General features: G+C 45.8%; 1 protein-coding gene across 4 annotated transcripts in view; it reads left to right on the top strand.

The window, feature by feature from the left end:
• Positions 1-24570, top strand: part of MED25 (mediator complex subunit 25) — a 555669-nt gene that overhangs the window by 385564 nt on the left and 145535 nt on the right. For all 4 annotated transcript variants that reach the window (XM_040327573.1, XM_040327575.1, XM_040327572.1 and 1 more), the window contains one exon: positions 22043-22150. In XM_040327573.1, coding sequence (XP_040183507.1) covers positions 22043-22150 — 108 coding nt within the window. The remainder of the gene's footprint in view (positions 1-22042; positions 22151-24570) is intronic.

The raw sequence follows: 24570 nt of genomic DNA, 5'->3' as shown, positions 1-24570 counted from the left end.
TATTTGTGTCTCCCTCCCCTCAGTAGGCAATGCTTTGGGACGTCCCACTTAGTAATTACTAGACTCTGTGTCCCGTGATGTACATGCCTCTTAGCAAATAGCTTGGGGTGTCTACTTTCCAAAATGGGGTCATTTGGGGGGGTTTTGTGGTATTTTATGGCCTTCGAAACTGTGATGGGTAGTGAGGAGTGAAATCAAAAATTTGCGCCCTTAGAAATGCTGAAGGCGGTGCTTGGTTTTTGGGGCCCCGTACGCGGCTAGGCTCCCAAAAAGTCCCAAACATGTGGTATCCCTGTACTCAGGAGAAGCAGCAGAATGTATTTTAGGGTGCAACTTCACATATAACCATGGCATGTGTGAGCAATATATCATTTAGTGACAACTTTTTGAATTTTTTTTTGTCATTATTCAATCACTTTGGACAAAAAAAAAAAAATCAATGGACTCAACATACCTCTCAGCAGTTTCCTTGGGGTGTCTACTTTCCAAAATGGGGTCATCTGGGGTTTTTTGTGCTATTTTGGCATTTTATGGCCTTCGAAACTGTGATAGGTAGTGAGGAGTGAAATCAAAAATTTACACCCTTAGAAAGCCTGAAGGCGGTGCTTGGTTTTCGGGCCCCGTACGCGGCTAGGCTCCCAAAAAGTCTCACACATGTGGTATCCCCGTACTCGGGAGAAGCAGCAGAATGTATTTTGGGGTGTAATTTCACATATGGATTGATCGGTGGGTATGCCCACCATTATAATACCTCCCTTCATCCACCCACTTCTAATGATGGGCATACATGCACCATTTATATATGCCGAAGCATGGGGGCATCCACCCGCAAAAAAGTTATGCCTCGTACACACGGGCGGACTTTTCTATGCCGCGTACACACGGTCGGTCTTTTCTATGCCGTGTCCACATGGTCAGACTTTTCCACGGGAAAGCCTCCGTAGGAATGTCAACCGTATGTACGTGGCATTAGGAGCAAAATCGCTCCTCCGCCCCTAATGCCCCCATGCTTCGGCATATATGCTCTTTTTTGAACTGTGGTGAACTGCATTGGAGTCGCGGCTTTATATATATCGTGGGAGCAAACGCTGTTGCTGTCACGCTAAATAAATCCGCGCTGCAACTGAATGGCGTACCTGCTAAGCAAATGATGGTTAACATTAAAACAAAGTAACATTACAGTATAACAGTAAGATCATACCATACCTGCAAAGAAAATACCAATAAAAAAAACATAGTAAAAAATAAAACATTTTTTAACGCAACCTGTGCCTAAAATATATATATATATATGCCGAAGCATGGGGGCATCCTCCCGCAAAAAAGTTATGCTGCGTACACATGGTCGGACTTTTCTATGCCGTGTACACATGGTCAGACTTTTCCACGGGAAAGCCTCCGTGCTTCGGCATATATGCTCTTTTTTTAACTGTGGTGGTGAAATCACCTCCTACAGCACTGGAGTCACAGCTTTAAATATCGTGGGAGCAAACGCTGTTGCTGTCAAGATAAATAAGTCCGCGCAACAGCTGAATGGCGTACCTTAAAACAGTAAAGTAAATTACATACCTGAAAAGCAAGCATGAAAAAACATAACAATAAAACTTTGCAGAATAGAATACAGTGAAAAAGAGCAGAACAATAGAGAGAGAATAGAGAGGGAGAGAACAATAAAACGACAACTATTTTTGTTTTTATTTATTTTTTTGTTTTTGTTTTCCTTTTTTTTGTTTTAACACTTTTTTATTGTAACTGTAACTGTTCAACTTTTCGGTTCCAGGTTTGGGTCTCTCAAAATGCAATGGCATCTTGGGACACCCTGTGTAAGTGTGCCTAGCCTGTGAAATGTTTTACCCTACGCTAATACTTCTAGTGTGGAAGCGTTCAAAACATTCACCAATACAAAGACCAGGATCGGCAGGACATTGGGGACAAAAATAACGGGTGTCACGCCTAAATCCGCGCTTGCTACACACACAACATTTTCTTTGGGGGGCTCGTTGGGTAGGGGTACTCTCGAGGGCATACAAAAAATGCCTCTCATGCAGTCGGCTTACTGCATTTGGTAGGGGATGGTGAGGTACAGAACCGCCTGGATACAGGAGTTCTGTGATGATCTCCTTCTGGAATGCAAGAAAGACGTCTCGTCTTACGGGCAATATGATACGGCGCCATCAACTGGTCGTTGAGGTTCCCCCCTCCCATATTTTGGTTATATTCGTGGACACAGAGGGGTTTCTCCACAACACCAGTCGCCGTACGAATTTGTACTGTCGTGTCTGCGTGAAGGGTGGTAAGAACGAAAACATTCTTATTGTCCCGCCACTTCACAGCGAGCAAATTATTACATCTGCAGCAGGCTCTCGCCCCCAGCCTAAGACGAGAATCTACAAGCCTCTGGGGAAAGCCCCGGCGATTAGGTCGCACGGTGCCACATGCTCCAATCTGACGATCAAACAAGTGACTAAAAAGTGGCACGCTGCTGTAATAATTGTCCACATACAAGTGGTACCCCTTTCCGAATAAGGGTGACACCAAGTCCCAAACGATCTTGCCAGCGCTCCCCATGTAATCTGGGCATCCTTCTGGCTCTACCTCACTATCTTTGCCCTCATAAACACTAAAGCTCCATGTGTAGCCTGTTGCCCTGTCGCAGAGCTTATAGAGCTTGACCCCGTATCTGGCACGCTTGCTGGGAAGGTACTGCTTGAAAGACAAGCGGCCAGAAAATTAATTAGGGACTCATCAACGCATACAACTTGCTGTGGATTAAACAAGGCTGCATAACGTTCGTTGAAATGGTTTATGAGGGTCCTAATTTTGTAGAGCCGGTCAAATTCAGGGTCTCCACGCGGACGACAAAGTGCATTGTCACTGAAATGCAGGACCCGCAGGATCGCCTCGTATCGTTTCCTGGCCATGTGAGCAGAGAATATGGGCATATGGTCAATTGGCTCTGTGGACCAATACATGCGCAACTGAGGAAATTGGTGTATGCCCATATTGAGTGTAAGGCCCAGAAAGGTCTTAAATTCGGAAACCTCAAGAGGTTTCCATTCTTTGGCAAGGAGGGTCTGGGGATTAGCGGCGATGTAGGTACCAGCATATCAATTAGTCTGGTCCACAATAGATCTATAGAGATCTAACATGAAATACAGTGAATACAGCCTGTCTTTGTCTTCTTCTTGGTGGCAGCGGGACACTACTTGTGCTTGCCAGCTTGAACTGCACTTATGGGACTCGCCACGTCACCACGTGATACTGCAGTGCTGGATGAACGACCAGGGTGTACTAGGCCGCTGGTGCTTGCGGTTCTTGCTGCTCAACAACATCAGAACGGGGTCGGGTACGCCTGGCCTTAGCAGGGACCACAACTTCGTCGTCAGAGCTATCTGACATGGAGCCACTGTCGTAAATCGGATCGTATTCTGAGCCCGAATCTGACAGATGCGTGACCTCCTCCTCTTCAGTATCTGTCATGCTCAGGATCCTAAAAGCCTCTTCACCAGTGTACATTCGCTTTGCCATTTTGGGCTCTAAATTTAGTGGTACACTGGTGATGATTCACAGGTAAAAAAAGCACCTGACTATAGAAAGGAAAATGTAGAAAACGCTTTGAAAAAAACTGTTAGCGATCGCAGGGATCAGGCCTGTCTCTGCGAACGCTGCAGTTATGTGTGTTGTGTTTTTGAAGTGACAGTGATCGATCGATACTGCACTTGGGTGGGTTGGGCTGGGCTGGGCAGAGGGGCAAAACGCAGGTGCTAGCGGGTATCTGGGCTGATTCCGCTAACAATGCGTTTTTGGGTACCCTAAACTGCTGGGTACGCTAGTATAGATCTGATCAGGTATCGATCCGTTCAGATACTATACCACTAAGGGGGTTGTATGCTTTGCGAGTGGGTGTAAGCGTTACTGGCACTAACCTAACGCTGCCTGGGGCGACGCAGACCCTGACTGACGCTAACATTTTATTGATATCACCCGCCGGGCGATCAGGGGGTTAAACCTTTATTGGGTTATATACGGCGGGTGCCCTGATGCTATAAACGGCAAACTAACCAGCGTCAACCGTAACACTTATACGGTGATCACTGGTGAAAGGGTTAACTAGGACGCAATGAGGGGGTTAAAACCTTTATTAGGTAATATATGGGGGTACCTGACGTTTTCTAAATAACTAACTGGCTAACCTGCGTCACCAGTGACACTTATACGGTGATCACTGGTGAAAGGGTTAACTCTAGGGGCAATCGGGGGTTAAAAACTTTATTTATGGGGGTACCTAGCGCTATAGAACCTGGCGGCGATCCTCAAAAAAAATGAACTGCCTAGCAGCAACAGTGACACTAATGCAGCGATCAGAAAACCCATCGCTTGGTGACACTGGCAATAGGGGGTGAAAGGGTTAACTAGGGCGGTGATCAAGGGGTTAAACCTTTATTGGGGGGGTAGGGGGCTACCCTGGACCTAAAGGGGCCTAAGACTAACTGCCCTAACACTTTTTTCTGTCACACTGACACTAAATGCAGTAATCAGAAAATAAATGATCACTGCATTCAGTGACAGGGGACTGGGGGGGGGGTGATCGACGGTGACTGGGGGGGGGGGTTAAGTGTGCCTATGTGTACCTGTGTCAGTGTACTGTTAGGTGCAACTTACTGTGTGATGACTTCTCTCCTCAGCGGCGGTTGAAAAGACCGACACGAGGAGAGATCACATCACTTCCCTCTTCCTGTGTTTACCGCGGGACATGTGATGTCCATCATAGGCGCCGCAGACTCCAGAAGGCGGCAATTATAAGCCTCCTCCACACCATGCACTGTAAAGATCCCGGCTCGGGCGGGCGGCTCCTCTCTCCTCCCTTTCTGGCTGGCTGCCGTGACACGAGTAGGGGGTTCCATCCTTCCTATCCTCCCTTCCTTCCCTCCTCCCCTCCTCCCTGGGCTCTGTGAGCTAGGCTGTCTGCTGGGGACCGGGGTGTGATACATTTGCCTATATGTCTCAGTGTACTGCTCCCTGCTAGCCATGGGTAGAGGTAGAAAGGAATTTCATGTGTGATTCATTCCTCTGACAGGTTATTGACGTGCTAATGTCCCCTCACTATTCTAAACGTTAATTGATCTATTGTGTTGTGTAAAGAAGATCTGTGGTTACCCTTAAAAGATGTGTATTGTATCATCAGGCTAAATGATTAGAGAAGTAGTATGTTAATTATTCTGATTGCTTCAGTGTAGTAATTAACTCCAGTGATGTCTTTATCTAAAGAAACGTGTCTGCATGGTCGGCTCCGACTTGTCTCCTATAATCTGTATGGGAAACCCCACTGTGTGAGGGGGGCGTTCCTAACAGGCTGTAACCACATATAAGCTGAGTTTTTGTGTCAATAAAGTGTCTTGGTTCCAGCATCCAGTCTTGACTCATGTGTGGGGAATCCTGTGATGTTCTTGTATGGAGAGGAGGGAATGCTTGACGGGGATATCATACCGATACCGTCACACGGGGGTACACCTGGGTGGGGCTCCATCTGTGGTGGGAACTGCGTTGTACGTCCGCTACTGGGGTGTTAGAGGGCTGCCATTAAGAGTGTCCGTTTTTGCTTGCCTGTGTGTTTCTCCCTCAATGCTGTCGGCGGACATTTTGGCGGTGCCTGTTTGGCCTCTATCTGCCGATCGGCGGCCATTTTCTTGTGGTCCGCGTCGTTTTACAGTACGGCGGACATTTTGTGGGGGCTTTTGGCCTCTAGTGTAAATTTAACCTGCGCAAATCAACAGACACATGCTGCGGAGGGTCTCAAGTAGGAAGAGGATGGCAGCTGTGCGGTACCATTCAAGGGTGGTGAGTCCTCTGGGGGGGGGCTCGTCTCTGTGGCTGCTAGGAGGGTGGGCTGTTGTTACCTTGCCTGGAGTCCCTGTGGGTGTCGGGCACGTAGGTCAGCATGGTGTCAAAAGCGTACGCCTCTTCCCCTGAAACACCTGAGTTGGCAATTGGTGCCCCTGCACCCGATGTATTGATGGACGCTATGTCGGCGATCCTGGAGGCTTTTTTTGCCAAGGTAGAAGCGGCGAGTGGGAACACGGGGGTAAAAAGCGTCCCCTCCCCGCCATCTTCTGGGGACAACTCTGATCGGATACGGAGCCGGGCCCAGCTACAGCTTATGGCCCTGTTTCTGAGGATTTGGACCGAGATCGGCCGGACAGTCAGGATGACTCCGGGTCAGCACGCGAAAAGGCTCTGGTAGGTGATCGTATCACCGCAGTGCGAGATACTCTAAAGATAAAGGAGTCTGCGGAAGCAACAGAGGCGTCGGTCCCTTTTGGGTTCCGTAAGCCGACCCGCACTGCTAAGGTGTTTCCTTGTGTGTCTTATCTAAACAAACTTTTATACAAGGAGTGGGACAAACCACAAGTTTTTTTTGGTCCCTAAAAATTTGGCGGTTCGTTACCCTTTTGAGGAGAGTTTCCTGAAAAAAATGGCCCCTCCTCTGATAGTGGACCCTCCTGTGTCCAGATTAAACAAGGTAACCACGATTCCGGTGGAAGTGGCTCCTGCTTTCAAGGACCCTGCGGACAAGAAGACTGAGGCTTTCTCCCTGGTGTGGAGTGTCGTGCTTGCCCCCTCCCTTGGACTACAGGAGAGTCAAGACGCTCTCTACGTTGCCGATAAAGGAGCTGTATGTTACTGGGCGTCCTGACTCTCCAGTAGTCCAAGGGAGGCGGCGAGCACGACACTCCATACCAGGGAGAAAGCCTTGCATTACTGTGTGGAGTTAGACAGAAGAACAGGAAGTGAGGATGTCTCAGAAGAAATAAGGCAGGTATATGCAATTAGCGAACTTGCCCCGAACCCCATTTGAAGTCAATGGAGACCCAAACTTTTCAGTACTAAAATGTCTCTAAAAAAACTAATGGAAAGGGCTAGAGGGCTGCAAATTGCAGCAAAATGTTAGTAAGAGCATGGCAAATACTCTGCAAACAAATGTGGATAGGGAAATAACTTAAAATAACATAAAATACATAAAAAAAAAAAAAATAGACCAAGGAGGACGAGGTCCATATGGAGTAGGAGGTTGAGGTGGTGGTGGATGTGGCGGTGTAGGTGGAAGCGGCGGTGGAGGAGGACGAGGTAGCCAACACAGGTTTTTGTTTTTAATATATTTATTTTTTAAATTAGGGCACACCCCAAAAGAGTGAGAAAGATCAGAAATACAAGAATGGCTGGGTAAGGCTGGTATACGTGTCTATTCTGCACAAGGTACGGACAGGTCTTGTGGGATCCATGCCTGGTTCATTTTAATGAACGTGAGCTTGTCCACATTGGCTCTGGACAGGCGGCTGCGCTTGTCTGTGATGACGCCCCCTGCCGTGCTAAATACACGTTCAGATAATACACTGGCTGCAGGGCAGGCCAGCACCTCCAAGGCGTAAAGGGCAAGCTCAGGCCATGTGCCCAATTTGGAGACCCAGAAGTTTAAGGGGGCAGACCCGTCATTCAGTACGTGTAGGCGTGTGCGCACATACTGCTCCACCATGTTGGTGAAATGCTGCCTCCTGCTAAAACGTTCCATATCAGCTGGTGGTGCTGTTTGTTGTGGCGTGCTGACAAAGCTTTTCCACATTTCAGGCAATGCTAACCCTGCCTTCTGAGGTGCTGGCGTTTCGCCCGGCTGCGTTGGCGACCTCTTCCTCCTCCTCTGCCTTCGCCCTGTGCTTCCACTTTGCCCCCGCTGTCAGGTAGGAATGCCACCAGCAGCGCGTCTACCAACGTGCGCTTGTACTTGCGCATCTTGCGATCACGCTCCAGTGAGGAAATTAAGGACAGTACATTGTCCTTGTAACGGGGATCCAGCAGCGTGGCCACCCAGTAATCCGCACCTATTAAAATGTGTGCAACACGGCGGTCGTTGCGGAGACACTGCAGCATGTAATCGCTCATGTGTGCCAGGCTGCCCAGAGGCAACGAAAAGCTGTCCTCTGTGGGAGGTGTGTCCTCTGTATCCCCCCAGCCATGCACCAGTGATGGCCATGAGCTGGTCTGGGTGCCACCCTGCTGTGAACATGGTTCCTCCTCCTCATCCTCCACCTCGTCATCCTCCAGAACTGTGCCCTTGCTGAACAATTGTGTACCTGGCGTTTGTTGGTGCAGGAACCCACCCTCTGAGCCAGTTGTGAATGACTGCCCTGAAAGCCTTGGAAATGATCCCGATGCTTCTTCCTCCTCCTCCTCCTCCTCCTCCTCCTCCTGTACCACATCCTCTTCCATCATCGCCCGAAGCGTTTTTTCAAGGAGGCATAGAACAGGTATAGTAATGCTGAGAACGGCGTCATCGGCACTGGCCATGTTGGTGGAGTACTCGAAACAGCGCAACAAGGCACACAGGTCTCGCATGGAGGCCCAGTTATTGGTGGTGAAGTGGTTCTGTTCCGCAGAGCGACTCACGCGTGCGTGCTGCAGCTGAAACTCCACTATCACCTGCTGCTGCTCGCACAGTCTGGCCAGCATGTGCAAGGTGGAGTTCCACCTTGTGGGCACGTTGCATATGAGGCGGTGAGCGGGAAGACCGAAGTTACGATGCAGCGCTGACAGGCGAGCAGCAGCAGCAGGGTGAGAACGCTGAAAGTGCACACAGACGGCCTGCACTTTTTGCAGCAGCTGTGGCATATTGGGGTAAGTTTTAAGGAACCTCTGCACCACCAAATTCAGTACATGCGCCAGGCAAGGGATGTGCGTCAAACCGGCTAGGCCCAACGCTGCTACGAGATTTCGCCCATTATCGCACACCACCAGTCCCGGCTTGAGGCTCACTGCTGCCAACCACTCATCGGTCTGTTGTTCCATGTCCCTCCACAACTCCTGCGCAGTGTGGGGTTTTTCCCCCCATACAGGAAAGTTTTAAAACTGCCTGCTGTCGTTTACCCATGACTGTGCTGAAGTTGGTGGTGAATGTGTTACGCTGACCGGATGAGGAAGCGGAGTAGGAGGAGTTGGCAACAGGAGGCAAACTGAAGCGCCTTGCAATCCTCTGTGGTGAAAGGATATGCGCCAAACTGCTATCCGCCTCAGGCCCATCCGCCACTGCATTTACCCAGTGTGCTGTTAGGGAGATATAACGTCCTGACCGTGCTTACTGGTCCACGTATCCGTACTTGGGTGGACCTTGCCACAGATGGCGTTGCGCAGTGCACACCTGATTTTGTCCCCCACTTGATTGTGCAGGGAAGGGATGGCTCGCCTGGAAAAGTAGTGGCGGCTGGGCACGACGTACTGTGGGACAGCCAATGCCATCAGGCTTTTAAAACTCTGCGTCTCCACCAGACGGAATGACAGCATTTCAAAGGCCAGGAATTTTGAAATGCTGGCATTCAGGGCCAGGGATCGCGGGTGGGTAGGGGGGTATTTCCTCTTCCGCTCCAGTGTTTGGGAGATGGAGAGCTGAATGCTTCCATGGGACATTGTGGAGATGTCTGGTGACCCAGGTGGTAGTGTTGCTTGCCGATCCTCTGATTGCGGGGTGGCAGGTGCCACTGTCACTACAGAGGTGGATGAAGAGGCTGAGACTGAAGCAGAAGAGGAAGCAGGAGGAGCCAGAGACCTTTCTTGGTTTTTGAGGTGTCTACTCCACTGCAGCTCGTGCTTTGCACTTAGATGCCTGGTCATGCAGGTTGTGCTCAGGTTGAGAACATTTATGCCTCGCTTCAGGCTCTGATTGCACAGCGTGCAAAGCACTTGTGTCTTATCAGCACATTGTGTGAAGAACTGCCACGCTAGGGAACGCCTTGGACCTGGCTTTGGTGTGCTTGGTCCCTTGCTGCGTTGGTCAGTAGCAGGCGTACTGTCTAGGGGACGGACGCTCCGCTTTTGCACCCTGCTCCCTCTTCTGCTGTACTGGTGGCTCTGTGCGACCACCGCCTCTTCCTTCTAAACTACACAGGTCACCTGCATGACGTTGATTCCATGTGGGGTCAAGGAACTCATCGTCGTCCACCCAGTCTTCACCACTGCCCTCCTTGTAGGTCTGCACAATTGTGAAAGCAGCAGCAGTTGGCAACTGTGTTTCTTCATCATCCGAGAAGTGCTGTGATGGTCCCCTCATGTACTCATCTTGAAACATAAGTGGTTGGGCATCGGTGCACTCAATCTCTTCCACTTCTGGGGCAGGGCTAGGTGGATGGCCCTGGCAAACCATGACAACAGAGTCATCAAAAAGCAGAAAAGACTGCTGCATGATTTGGGGCTCAGACTGCTTGGCTGATTTGCAAGGGGGTGAGGTGAAAGACTGATGGACATCGGCTGCAGGTGCCAACTCTGATCTTTCAGCACAAGACTGGTTGGGAGACAATGTGAAGGAACTGGAGGCACTGTCGGCAACCCAATCTACTATCGCCTGTTCTGCTCCTGGCCTCAACATTCGTAGAGCCGGATTAGGCCCGACCAAATACCGCTGCAGGCTCTGTCGCCTACTCTCACCTGAGGAAGGTGTTTCACTTGTGCGTGTAGCTGGCACAGATCGACCACGTCCTCTCCCTGCAACAGGAGCTCCACCAGCAGCACCACGACCGGGGCCACGTCCCTTATTTGACATTCTCCTCATATTTCTCAAATGTAGGATCTTGCCCTAAATGGGTGTTTTTTGAATAGTACAATAGAACAACAGTATCTAAAGTGTGTATCTCACACGTACAGATATGCAGGAAACGCACCAAAAAAAATGATTTTCCCTAAATGGGTGTTTTTTGAATAGCAAAATAGAAGAACAGTAGCTAAAGTGTTTATCTCACACGTACAGATATGGAGGAAACACTGCAAAATATATGTTTTTGCCCTAAATGGGTGTTTTTTGAATAGCAAAATAGAAGAACAGTAGCTAAAGTGTTTATCTCACACGTACAGATATGGAGGAAACACTGCAATTTTTTTTTTCCCTAAATGGATGTTTTTTGAATAGCACAATAGAAGAAAAGTATCTAAAGGGTGTATCTCACTGTAACATATGCAGTGCTGGTGTGATTTGATTTCTGAAGCAGGACTGACTCCTATTTCTCTCTCTAGTGAAAGGTTCCTGCCTGCTTTTGCTTTTAGGGAGAGAAATAGGAGTCAGTCCTGCTTCAGATATCAAATTACACCAGCACTGCATATGTTACTGTGAGATACACCCTTTAGATACTTTAGTGAAAGGTTCCTGCCTGCTTTTGCTTTTAAAGTATCTAAAGGGTGTATCTCACAGTAACATATGCAGTGCTGGTGTAATTTGATATCTGAAGCAGGACTGACTCCTATTTCTCTCCCTAAAAGCAAAACCAGGTAGGAACCTTTCCCTAAATTAACCATCTAAAGCAGAGTGACTTGCTGTGCTATGTAGATCGCTGAGTAATTTGATTTCTGAAGCAGGACAGTCTGACACCTATCTAATAGCAATGTGACGAGCTGTGCTATCTGCCTCCAGCTTATATAGAGGCTGGGTCTCATGCTGCACTGGCCAATCACAGCCATGCCATTAGTAGGCATGGCTGTGATGGCTTCTAGGTCACACAAGTAAAACAAATGGTGATTGGCTGCCCTGCAGCGCGCCATTACATTGCCGAACACCGAACCCGAACTTACAGTAAATTGTTCGGGTCCGGGTACCAAAAGTCCGGTACGAACCCGAACTTTACAGTTCAGGTTCGCTCAACCCTAATAAGGATATTTAAAAGCAAAATTGAAGGATGAGGTAAGTGAAGGACTGCACTAAGGTAAAATAAGCTATTTAGGAAACATTTTTTTACCTTTCCAACCCCTTAAAGGGCGACAGACTTTTTGGAGCATCTCTGGATGACATTATTAAAGATGCCACAGGAGGTAAGAGTACCCTGCTCCCACAATCCAAAAAGGGTAAGGAGCCACGCCGTAGGTAAGGGCCCGCCTTCACCGCCCACAAGCGTTTTTTCGTCCACCCAGCGCGGCAGGTAAATGATCTCAGGCCGATAAAGTGCTTGCTGAGGGACAGAAACGTCCCAGGTTTTTGCAAGCCCAACAAGCCTGCAAACAAATCTGCGTCCGCATGAAGGTCTGCCCCACCCATCTCTCGGGTGGGGGGGACGTCTTCGCGACCCAGTGGGCATCTCTGATCTCCGACCGGTGGGTTTAAGAAGTAGTTTCCTCAGGGTACAAGATGGGGTTTCTCTCTTGCCCACCGAGCAAATGTTCCCCCTCCAGCTTCAGCCGACCCGTTGGGAAGCCCTGTATGGGGCGGTTCAGGATCTGCCTATATGCAGGGTGATCATTCCTGTCCCAGTACAGGAGGGGTTTTACTCAAATCTGTTCATAGTACCAAAGAAGGATGGGGTTTGTCCAATCCTGGACCTCAAGGCCCTCAATTGCTTTGTGAAGGTACAAAGATTCCGGATGGAGTCAGTTCGCTCTGTTGTCGCTACTCTCCATCCCGGGGACTTTCTGGCGTTTTTACATTAAGGACACATACTTGCATGTTCCCATATGCACCAGGCATCATAAATTCCTGCGCTTTGCAGTCGGGGAGGACCACTCTCAATTTGTGGCTCTCCCTTTTGGCCTGGCATCGGCACCGAGGGTGTTCACCAAGGTGCTTGTCCCGATTCTGGCTCTGCTAAGACAGCGTGGCATCGCTATCGTGTGCTACCTGGGCGATCTTCTTCTGAGGGACACTTCAAGCTCAGAATTAGAGGTGAGCGTGTCTATAACCTGTCGGACCCTCCGAGATTTTGGTTGGGTGCTGAACACTCAGTAGTCTGTATTGGTGCCGACTCAACACCTAGAATATCTGGGGTTTGATTCTGCACTCAGAGGCGAAAGTTCTCTCCCTGTGGGAAAGTTGCAGACCCTTTGGGCTGTGGTGCGGCAGTTGACATCCCAAAGATGGTCGGCACTTAGCTTTTGCATGCGGATCCTGGATCTCATGGTAGCCTCCTTTGAGGCGGTACCTTATGCTCAATTTCACACTCAAGTGTTGCAGAAGGAAATTCTGGAGATGCTGGACCAAGGAGAATGGTCTCTACACCTGCATGTGTTTCAGCTCCTTTGCCAAAGATGGGACAAGCCGGACATAGATCTTCTAGCTTCTCGACTCAATCGGAAGGTATTGAGGTTTGTGGCCAGGTCAAGAGACCCATTGGCAAACGCGACAAATGCGTTGGTGGCACAATGGAGTCAGTATCGGCTAATGTGCCTTCCCTCCTCTGATGCTCCTTCCTCATCTGCATCGCAGAGTAGTGGCAGAAGGGATTCCAATAATCCTATTTGCTCCGGATTTGCCTCCGCGTCCTTGGTACGCCGATCTAGTGCATCTGGTAGCAGACGCCCCTTGGAGTCTACCGCTACGAACGGACCTGCTGTCGCAAGGTACCATACGTCATCCTGCTTTACAGTCGCTGGCTTTAATGGCATGGCTTTTGAGAGCCAGGCGCTAAGAGACCGGGGGCCTGTCAGATTCGGTGATCTCTAACATGAGTGCTCGGAAGTCATCCTCTAGGAAGATTTACCATCGCACTTGGAAGGCCTACATATCCATGTGTGAAGAAATGGGGTGGCATCCGCGTACCTATTTGGTTTCCAGGGTCCTGCTGTTCTTACAACATGGGGTAGACTAAGAAGCTTGCCTTAAGTACGGTTAAGGGGCAGATATCTGCCCTGGCTGTCTTTTTTCAATGACCCCTGGCGGCTCACTTGTGAGAACGTTTGTGCAGGGGGTTCGGCATGTGGCCCCTCTGCTCCGTCCTCCACTACCTCCGTGGGACTTGAATCTGGTCCACTCGGTGCTTCAGAAACCACTGTTTGAAAACATTAGGGAAACTCCCTTGTTGACACTTTCTCAGAAAGTGGTCTTTTTGGTGGCTATTACGTCAGTTAGACGGGTTTCTGAGCTGGCAGCCTTGTCGTGCAAGGCTCCCTATCTGCTCTTCCACAAGGATAAGGTGGTGCTGCGTCCGCAGCCTTCTTTTCTGCCGAAGGTCGTTTCGGCCTTCAATCTCAATGAGGACATTTTACTTCCATCCTTGTGTCCTCGGCCGTCGCATCATAAAGAGGCGGCGTTGCATTCCTTGGAAAATGTCCGAGCTCTGAGAGTATACTTATCTGCTACTGCTCCGTTCCGGTGGTCAGACTCACTGTTTGTTTCGGTGGCTGGTCCCAAGAAGGGCCTGGCGGTCTCGTCGGCCACCATCTTGAGGTGGATCCGACAGATCGTGATTCAGACTTACGCCATAAAGGGTCGGGCGCCCCCCTTTCCTGTCATGGCGCATTCGACCAGGGCAATAGGTGCCTCTTGGGCTTTCTAACATCAAGTGTCTGTTTCCCAGGTATGTAACGGGGCGACTTGGTCGTCCGTTCACACTTTTACTACATTTTTCAAGGCTGATGTGAGTGCATCTTCGGATGCTTTTTTCAGCCGCAAGGTTTTGCAGTTGGCTGTCTAAGGTTGCAACTCCTCAGTTGAGCTCTGTTTTGTTTTGGGGGGAAGTTTGTTTAATGCTGTTCGCACCCCTCCTTTTTTTACACTGCTTTGGGATGTCCCACTTTGTCAAGATTGCTACTGTGTCCGTCCATGAACGAAAGAGAAAATAGATTTTCTGTACTCACCGTAAAATCCTTTTCTCTGGGTTCATGGACGGACACAGCACTCACCCCTCTTTTTTATGTTTGTACTGCTTTTTGACGAACTGGGCTGCTGCATGCAACGAGAGGAGTTATACCCAGAGGGGCGGTGCTGTACTGTGTTTGAGGTGAGTAACACTTTCTACAAGTTTCTGCCTAGTCACTCCTCAATGAAGGCTAATACCCACTTTGTCAAGATTACTGCCATGTCCGTCCATGAACTCGGAGAAAAGGATTTTATGGTGAGTACAAAAATCCTATTTTATGCACTTGGGGGGCTAAGAATATTCATGCATCATACATACTAGGGTGAGTACAACTGGGGGGGGGGGGATCCATAGTGGAGAAGGATCTCAGGGTTTTGGTAGCTCATAAGCTCAATAATAACATGCAATGCCAAGCTGTGGTTTCCAAAACAAGCAAAGTCCTTTCTTGTATTAAGAGAGGTATGGACTCCAGAAAGAGCAATATCATTTGCCCCTGTACAAGTCATTAGCAAGACCTCATCTGGAATATGCAGTTCAGTTTTGGGGTTCCAGTTCTCGAAAATATTAGGGAATTGGAGAAAGTGCAGAGAAAGGCAACCAAACTGATACGAGGCATGGAGGAACTCGGCTATGAGAAGAGATCAGAGGAACTGAATTTATTCCATCTTGAGAACAGGAGAATAATGGGGGATATGATCAACATGTTCAAATATATAAGGGGTCCATATAGTGAACTTGGTGGTGTTCACTTTACGGTCAACACAGAGGAAAAGGGGGCACTCTTTACGCCTAAAGGAAAAAAGATTTCATCTCCAAATACAGAAAGGTTTCTTCACAGTAACAACTGTCTGTGAAATAGACTCCCTCCAGAGGTGGTTCTGGCAAGCTCAGTAGATGGCTTTAAATTGGTTGTAAACCCTTTACAACCACTTTATGCTACAGGTAAGCCTTAATTAAGGCTTACCTGTAGCTACCCAAGATATCTCTTAAACCTGCACCGTTTAGGAGATATGCCCTGTCCCCTGCATGTGCCAATGTTATCGGCACATGCACACTGGGGAAAACTGAAGCAATGGCACCTAAGTGCCATTGCTTCAGTCCGCTATGCTATGCATACTAGCTCATTATGCCTTTTGTCTTGCAGTTTTTTTATTAGGGTTTACAACCACTTTAACCCCTTGCTTGACCGCTGCACAACAATATATGTCGAAAGAATGGCACGGCTGGGCATAGCAACGTATGGGTATGTCGCCTTTAAGACACAGCATTGTGGGCGCGTGCACCCACCGCAAGCTCCGTGAGTGTGACTGCGGGTCCCGCAAACTCTGTCTGCCGGGAGTCCAGTGATCGTCTCACGGAGAGGAAGAATGAGGAAATGCTGATGTAAAGAAGCATTTCCCCATTCTGCCTAGTGACAGGACACTGATCACTGCTCCCTGTAATCTGAAGCAGTGATCATTTTCTTGTCACACACAGCCCCCACACAGTTAGAACACATCCCTAGGACACACTTAACCCCTTCAGCTCCCCCTACTGGTTGACCTCTTCACTGCCAGTGTCATTTACACAGTTATCAGTGTACTTTTATAGCACTAATTGCTATAAAAATTACAATGGTCCCAAAATGGTCTCAAGTGTCGAATGTGTCCACCATAATGTCAGTCACGATAAAAATCGCTGATCACCGCCATTTCTAGTAAAAAATAAATAATAAAAATGCCATAAAACTATCCCCTGTTTTATAGACGCAATAACACTTGCACAAACCAATCAATACATGCATATTGCGATTTTTTTTTTTACCAAAAATATGTAGAAGAATACGTATCGGACTAAATTGAGAAAGAAAAAAAAATTTAGATATTTTTGGGGGATATTTATTATAGCAAAAATTTACGCTTTTTTTTTGGTTATAGCGCAAAAAAATAAAAACGCAGAGGTTATCAAATACCACCAAAAGAAAGCTCTATTTGTGGGGAAAAAAGGATGTCAATTTTGTTTGAGAGCCACGTCGCAATTGTCAGTTAAAGCGATGCATTGCTGAATCGCAAAAAGTGCTCTGGTCTTTGGGCGGCCAAATGGTCTGGGGCTGAAGTGGTTAAGAAAGGCCTGGATAATTTCCTAAATGTACATAATATAACTGGGTACTGATATTTATAGGTAAAGTTGATCCAGGATAAAATCTAATTGGCTCTCGGGGGTCGGGAAGCAATTTTTTCTCCTGCTGTAGCAAATTGGATCATGTTTTGCTGTTGTTTTTTTTGCCTTCCTCTGGATCAACTGTGGGTATAGGATTGGGTTTATGGGATTGTATGATATTATTTTTATTTACCGTATTTATCGGCATATAACACGCACAGGTGTATAACACGCACACTAATTTAAAGCGGGAAGTTTCAGGAAAAAACAATTTTTTAAATAAACAATTTTGAAGCAAATGAAGGGTTAGTGCCCATGAATGCCCTCAATGTAGCCTGATCAATGCCCTCAATGCAGCCTGATCAATGCCCTAAATGCATCCTGATTTAATGAAGTTTTGTTTGCCTCATCTACAGCCAACCTTTATCAAAGCAGCCTGAACATCACAACAGCCAAGCATTCATCTCCTGTTTACTCGGCTCACACACACACAGTTCCACCATCGGCATTGGACAAGCTCCTGTGATAGACAGAACACTGGTCCAATGCCGATGGCGGAGGCGGGACTGTGTGTGTGTGTGTGTGTGACGTGAGAGCCTAGTAAGCGGGAGATGGCGGCGCTCGTCCCCGACCTTCCCCTCCGAGGTACGCTGTCAGGGTATAACACGCACCAGTGATTTGCCCCCTATTTTCAGGGGGAAAAAGTGTGTCTTGTACGCCGATAAATACAGTATTTTTATGGTTGAACTAGACTTGTGTCTTTTTTCAACCTGATGTGAACTATTTTTGGACGGTTTTCATACAAGAAAAAAAACGGATACGAAAGACCGCGCATGATCAGAAAAAAACAACAAAAAAGCCTGTGTTGTACAGGAATTCTCATACGTTATTTGCATCCTCGGTTTCGACTTTGATACATCGAGGAAAACCGGACAATAATTTGTCCGATTTTTCTTATAGTGTGCACCCACCTTTTATAATCATTCCTTCCACTCGCTACCAATCTCTGATTGATTGGTCCAAATGGTATAATCAAATCTTAAGAAAGCGACTGGATGGAACTCAGTTCCTCTGATGTGATGACTCTTCCCCCAACTACTATCTGATTGCTTTTTGGTGACTTGATGTCCAGAACATGTATTCAAGAGCTTCAAGTTCTTAAGCTTACCTCCTGACACAAACAGGCAGCCAACTTAGGCAGGCCATACACAGAACAAATTGCTTACAACCACAGACAGTATGACAGGGAAATCCCTCCTGCTGAGCCATTGTATTCTCCCGGCGAGGAAAGCCATCCCACCATGAGGAGATGGTGATTATTGCTAGTGGCTATACCAGCCACTAGCGATTAGTCATCTATAAAATCTGAAAGCCTGGTTCTACCCCAGTTGATCGATCAACTTGGGTAAGTTCAGCCTGCCCATACATGGTTCAAATCTCAGTCGTGCCAGCCTTGGCACCCTAAAGCGATATAGTATGACCCATTAAGATGAAAGTCTAACTGCCCTCCAGCTCATTTATCAGGCCTCTACAGACAAATTGGTAAGCTTAATGACAATATTGGAGAACAAAAGCTTTTGCTTTTGTGCCTTCAAGTTAGACTGTCTTGACAATCTTGTAAGTACAAAGTAGGTCCATAATAATAATAATCCCATGGTAATATATTAATTGCATAAATATTGGGACATCAATACAATTCTAATATTTTTGGCTCTATACACCAGCACAATGGATTTGAAATGAAACAAACAAGATGTGCTTTAACTGTAGACCTACAGCTTTAATATGCGGGTATTTACATCCAAATCAGGTGAATGGTGTAGGAATTAAAACAGTTTGTATATGTGCCTCCCACTTTTTAAAGGACCAAAAGTAATGTGACAATTTGCTGCTCAGCTGTTCAATGGCCAGGTGTGTGTTATTCCCTCATTATCCCATTTACAAGGAGCAGATAAAAGGTCCAGAGTGTGCTATTTGCGTTTGGAATCGGTTGCTCTTAACTCTCAATATGAGATCCAAAGAGCTGTCACTATTAGTGAAGCAAGCCATCATTGGGCTGAAAAAACAAAACCACCCCATCAGAGAGATGGCAAAAACATTAGGTGTGGCCAAATCAACTGTTTGGAACATCCTAAAAAAGAAAGAACGCACCGTTGAGCTCAGCAACACCAAAAGACCCGGAAGACCACGGAAAACAACTGTGGTGGATGACGAATAATTATTTCCCTAGTTAAGAAAACACCCTTCACAACAGTTGGCCAGATCAAGAACACTCTCCAGGAGGTAGGTCTATGTGTGTCAAAGTCAACAATCAAGAGAAGACTTCACCAGAGTGAATACAGAGGGTTCACCACAAGATGTAAACCATTGGTGGGCCTCAAAAATAGGAAGGCCAGATTAAAGTTTGCCAAACATCTAAAAAAGCCTTCACAGTTCTGGAACATCATATGGACAGATGAAACCAAGATCAACTTGTACCAGAGTGATGGGAAGAGAAGAGTATGGAGAAGGAAAGAAACAATTTTCATAATCGATTAATCGGCCAGTAACATAATGGGGTTAAAAAAAAAAAATTAGCCCTTTTATAGTACAACAACGCAAATCGCTACTGTAAATATTACTTTCACTGTCCCACAGTAAAAAAATGAACCCCTTACAGTAGCGATTATTTGCTCTTTGTACTTATTTTTGTTTTTTTAACCCCAGTTAAGTTGCATGTTTTCCTATGAGACACATTCACATCCATGTTTTTTTTTTTTTTTTTCAGCTGCTGCATATTTGGAAATGCAAGGACTTTTTAACGTAAAACGGTGCTGTTTTGTCTTTTTTGGTTCAATATAATTGAACGGAGAAGCTGCAGAAAAGCATGTAATGTTTTTTGCGGCAATTTGTGTTTTGTAATCTGCCCAACAACAAATTGGCTAAAAAAAATGCATTTTTTTTTTAGGCTATTATCCGATTAATCAAAACAATAATCGGCCAACTAATCGATTATGAAAATAATCGTTAGTTGCAGCCCTAAGTGAAAGTTTGATTTAGGATTGTTAATCTGTCCCATTACTTTTGGTCCCTTAAAAAGTGGGAGGCACATATACAAACTGTTGTAATTCCTACACCGTTCACCTGATTTGGATGTAAATACCCTAAAATTAAAGCTCAAAGTCTGCAGTTGAGGCCGGGTTCACACTAGTCCAACATACGCTCCGACATTGGGAGCTCATGTCGCATGACGTGTGAAAATTAATGTTTCCCTATGGGAGCCGTCTTAACTGGTCCGACACATGTCGGAGCGACTTTTCTAATGCTCCCTGTACTACTTTGGTCCGACTTTGATCCTACTTCACTCCATTGAATATTATTGAAGTAGGATCAAAGTCGGATTGCAGTCTTGATGATTTTTCGGCGTAGGGGGTTCCCCTTTAAATCCGCACCAGACCCATGGGCCTGGTATGCTCTTGGAGGGGAACCCATGCTGTTTTTTTTTTGTTAAAATTTGGCGTGGAGTTCCCCCTCAAGATTCATATCAAACACAGTGCCTGATATTTGCAGGGATCCAAGTCGGATCCCCGCTCATTGAAAGTCGGACTTCAAGTCCAGGGCAAAGTCGGATCAAAGTAGTATCCTGTTCATGAAAGTCGGATGGATATAGGACCAATGTAGGATAAATGTAGGACCAATATAGGATCAGTGTAGGAGCAATGTCGCAGAGCAAAGTAGGATGAAAGTTGTGTAGTATAGTGTGAACCCAGCCTAAAGCACATCTTGTTCATTTTATTTCAAGTTGTGGTGGTGTATAGAGCCAAAAAGATTAGAATTGTGTCAATGTCCCATTAAGGACCTGACTGTATACTACAAATACATTTTATCGGGCCGTGCTATTTTTTTTACACAATCTTTGGATCACTCAATGCATCTTTCCACCCATATTTGGACACTCTGGCTCTTTAGCCTTAAGCTTCTGTTTTCTAGATTTTACAAGGCACCACCGGGTTCTCTTGTCACACTTTATTCAAGTTCTACCATGTGGATGTTCAGGCTTCAGCTGCAAGGTCCTTCCAGGTGTTTGGGTTTTCTAACCCTTGTTATTTTGTGGGCCTGTTGGCAGTTCTGTTTGCTATGTTGTTGCCCACTCAGTTTGTTTGGGTATGTCCCATGTTCAATGAACACTCTGCTGTACAATTATAAAAAAAAATTTTTTTGGACTTGCAGTAGCTGTAAATTCCTTATCTTGGAGTACAATACATGACCCAGGCCCCTCCCCTCTGTGTCTTGATCCCTCCTTTTTGCTTGCTAAAGAACTTGAGTCTAAGTGGGCAGTGCTATACGAGTATGCCCTGGGGGCGGCCCTAGAAAATTTATTTAGCCAGTGTCCAGTCACCTAAAAGGTAGCTTGCATTTAAACCATTGTCTCTAAATCCAAGTCCTATGTCCTGTATTGTACTCCTAGATAATGAATTTACAGTTAAGCCTCGTACACATGATGCAAATATCAGACATCTGATAATTTTTTTATTTTTTTTTGCATGCTAGTTTCATATCGAAAATTATTAGGTTACTAGAGTGATGAAAATTTTCAAAAGATAGAATACATCTTCCTGCGATAATGTTATGTATTGTATTGCAATATATTCTTTCGTTTCTAAGCATGTGCGGTCTTGGTCACTCAATTTTTTATGGACCAATACTGTACTGATTAAACCGAAGATCGTTCGTTCTGGTATCGTACGGGAACATTTTTCGTGGTTGTCCCTTTGGATAATTTTGAATGAACTGATGTGATTGCCATTTGAAAGCTGTGTACTTGAGAATAGATTATCGGATGATCACTCCGAAAGTGGTGTTTTTCGTCTGATTTTATTTTGTGTTTTGTCTGTAGTGTGTACCAGGCTTTATTCTGTTGCCTAGAACTTCTGTTCAGCTGCCGTTCACTGCTGCGTTCAGAGAAGTTCTCGGAATAGATAAATTGCCCGCAGGTCTGATGTGTTGTGACGTTACAGCATTCACAGCATCCCTCGAAGAATATATTCTTCTTGTTCCTGCAATGGACGTGTGAAAGGAAAGCCAGGAAAGAAAAAAGTCTTAAATTTAAAAAATAAATGGCCAAAAAAATCTGAAATGACATATGGCTATTGTGAGTTGCATTGGTGGGGAGAAAAACAACTTAATGAAAACAGACACTTTTTATTGTGTTTTTATATTGGTAAAAATAAAAGACAGATTTTGCATGTAGAACACTTATAAAATACACTTTTATATTTTCTAAATATATATAATATGTAATAATATATATCATTTTTTGTTTTCTTCAGACTACCTTAGGACCGTTATTCAGAAATTCACGAATGGTTCAGTTCCACTTTACTAACAAGGATCTGGAGTCGCTCAAGGGTCTCTATCGCATCATGGGCAGTGGCTTTGTAAGTTATCACTATGTCCCCACTGTTCCTGTTGCAGTTGTATTGTTTCTGGTTTTTTTTGGGGTTTTTTTTTTTTGTGTTTTTTAACATTGTTTTTACTTCCTTGGACACAAATTTGCTTTTAAAATCCAGGCTTCTGAAATACATGTGCCCCCACAGTAAAGTAGGAGTCTGTAGAAGATTTAAGCAGAAGCAAGGGAATGGTTTGAATTTTTATGAACTGGCAGCTTGCCCTAAGTTGCCTCTGCACTCCATTGACCTGACAATATTAAAGTAAAATGCCATGTTACAACACACTTTATAATTGTTTGGGACAAGATTGCCCAAACAAACTATCTCCAGTACTAAATGATGCAGCCACTTTGCTGTAATATTACAGTGCCCTTTAAAAAAGTATTCATACCCCTTTGACATTTTCCACATTTTGTCATGTTAAAACCAAAAATTGAAATGTATTTTATATGATAGACCAACAAAAAGGTGGCCCATAATTGTGAAGTGGAAGGAAAATTATAAATGTTCAACATTTTTTACAAATAAATATCTAGAAAGTGTGGCGTGCATTTGTATTCAGCCCCCGAGTCAATACTTTGTAGAAACATATTTGGCTGCAATAACAGCTGCAATTGTTTTTGGGTATGTCTCTACCAGTTTTGCACATCTAAAGCGTACAATATTTGCCCATTCTTTGCAAAATAGCTCAAGCTCTGTCAGATTGGATGGAAAGCATATGTGAACAGCAATTTCCAAGTCTTGCCACAGATTCTGAATTGGATTTAGGTTTGGATTTTGACTGGGCAATTCTAAGACATGAATATTCTTTGATCCAAACCAGGGGTCTCCAAACTGCGGCCCGAGGGCCAGATGTGGCCCTTTGCTAGCCTTTATGCGGCCCTTGGGGCACTATTCCTCCCACTGATACCAACAAGGGGGCGCTTTTTCTTCTAATAATATCAATGATGGGATACTATTCCTCCTACTGATAGGGGCCCTACGCCTCCTCCTACTGATCACCGACCCTGAAACCACATTTATTCTCACTGGAGCTGGGTCCAGGACATTTTCTGCCCCTGCCGCTGGCCACAATCCGGCCCTCCTAAAGTTTGAATGACAATAAAGTGGCCCTTTGTTTGAAAAGTTTGAAGACCCCTCATCTAAACCATTACATTGTAGCTCTGGCTGTATGATTAGGGTCGTGGTCCTGCTGGAGAGGAACCTCTTCCCCAGTCTAAAGTCTTTTGCAGACTCTAACATGGTTTCTTCTAAAATTGCCCTGTATTTTGCACCATCCATCTTCTAGCTTCCCTGTCCATGCTGAAGAAACGCATTCTTACAAAATGATGCTGCTACTACCATCATGTTTCACGGTGGGAATGCTGTGTTCCAGGGTGATGTGCAGTATTGTTTTTTTACTACAAATAGCGTTTCTTTTAGGCCAGAAAGTTAAACGTTGGTCTCATTTGACTAGAGCCCCTCCTTCCACATGTTTGTTGTGTCCCCTACATACTGTAGCTTATCGCTAACTGCAAACGGGACTTCTTATGGCTTGCTTTCAACAATGGCTTCTTCTTGCCCCTCTTCCACAAAGTCCAGATGTGTGGAGTGCACAACTAATAATTTATGTGGCTCTCTGCAGCTCCTCCAGAGTTACCATAGGCTTTTTGGCTGCTTCTCCGATTAATGCTCTCCTTGCCCGGCCTGTCAGTTTAGATGGACAGCCATGTCTAGGTTTGCAGTTGTGCAGTTTGCAGTTGTGCCATACTCTCTCAATTTTCAGATTGAACAGTGCTCTGTGAGATGTTCAAAGCTTGGGATATTTTTTTCATAACCTAATCCCTGCTTTAAACTTCTCCACAACTTTATCCCTGACCTGTTTAGAGAATTCCTTGGTTTTCATGATGCTGTTTGTTCACTAAGGTCCTCTTACAGAGCTCTGAGGGCTTCACAGAACAGCTGTATTTATACTGAGATTAACATTTCACACAGGTGGACTCTTATTTACTAATTAGGTGACTTCTGAAGGCAATTGGTTCCACTAGATTTTAGTTAGGGGTATCGGGAAAGGGGGCTGAATACATATGCACGCCAGACTTTTTTAGATATTTGTTAAAAAAATTCTACATTTATCATTTCCTTCCACTTCACAATTATGCCACTTTGTGTTGGTCTATCTCACATATAATCCCAATAAAATACATTTACGTTTTTGGTTGTAACATGGAAAAATGTGTCACTACTTCGTTAAAATCTGGGCATACACGGGTAGTTTTTTGTTCAACCAGCCATTTAAATAATAAAAAGAGATTCCTGCATAAACACAATAATATATGTAATACACTCCTACTGTTCTATTGTATTCTGACAGGGAGAATTCCCCCTGCCATAATTCAGTAGTTGGCACTTGCAGCCATTGCCAATGC

The sequence above is a fragment of the Rana temporaria genome, chromosome 10 (genome assembly GCF_905171775.1).
Source record: "Rana temporaria chromosome 10, aRanTem1.1, whole genome shotgun sequence".
In the NCBI taxonomy this organism is placed as follows: domain Eukaryota; kingdom Metazoa; phylum Chordata; class Amphibia; order Anura; family Ranidae; genus Rana; species Rana temporaria.
Note: the sequence above shows the minus strand (reverse complement) of the source record. Positions and strands in the feature narration are given on the sequence as shown.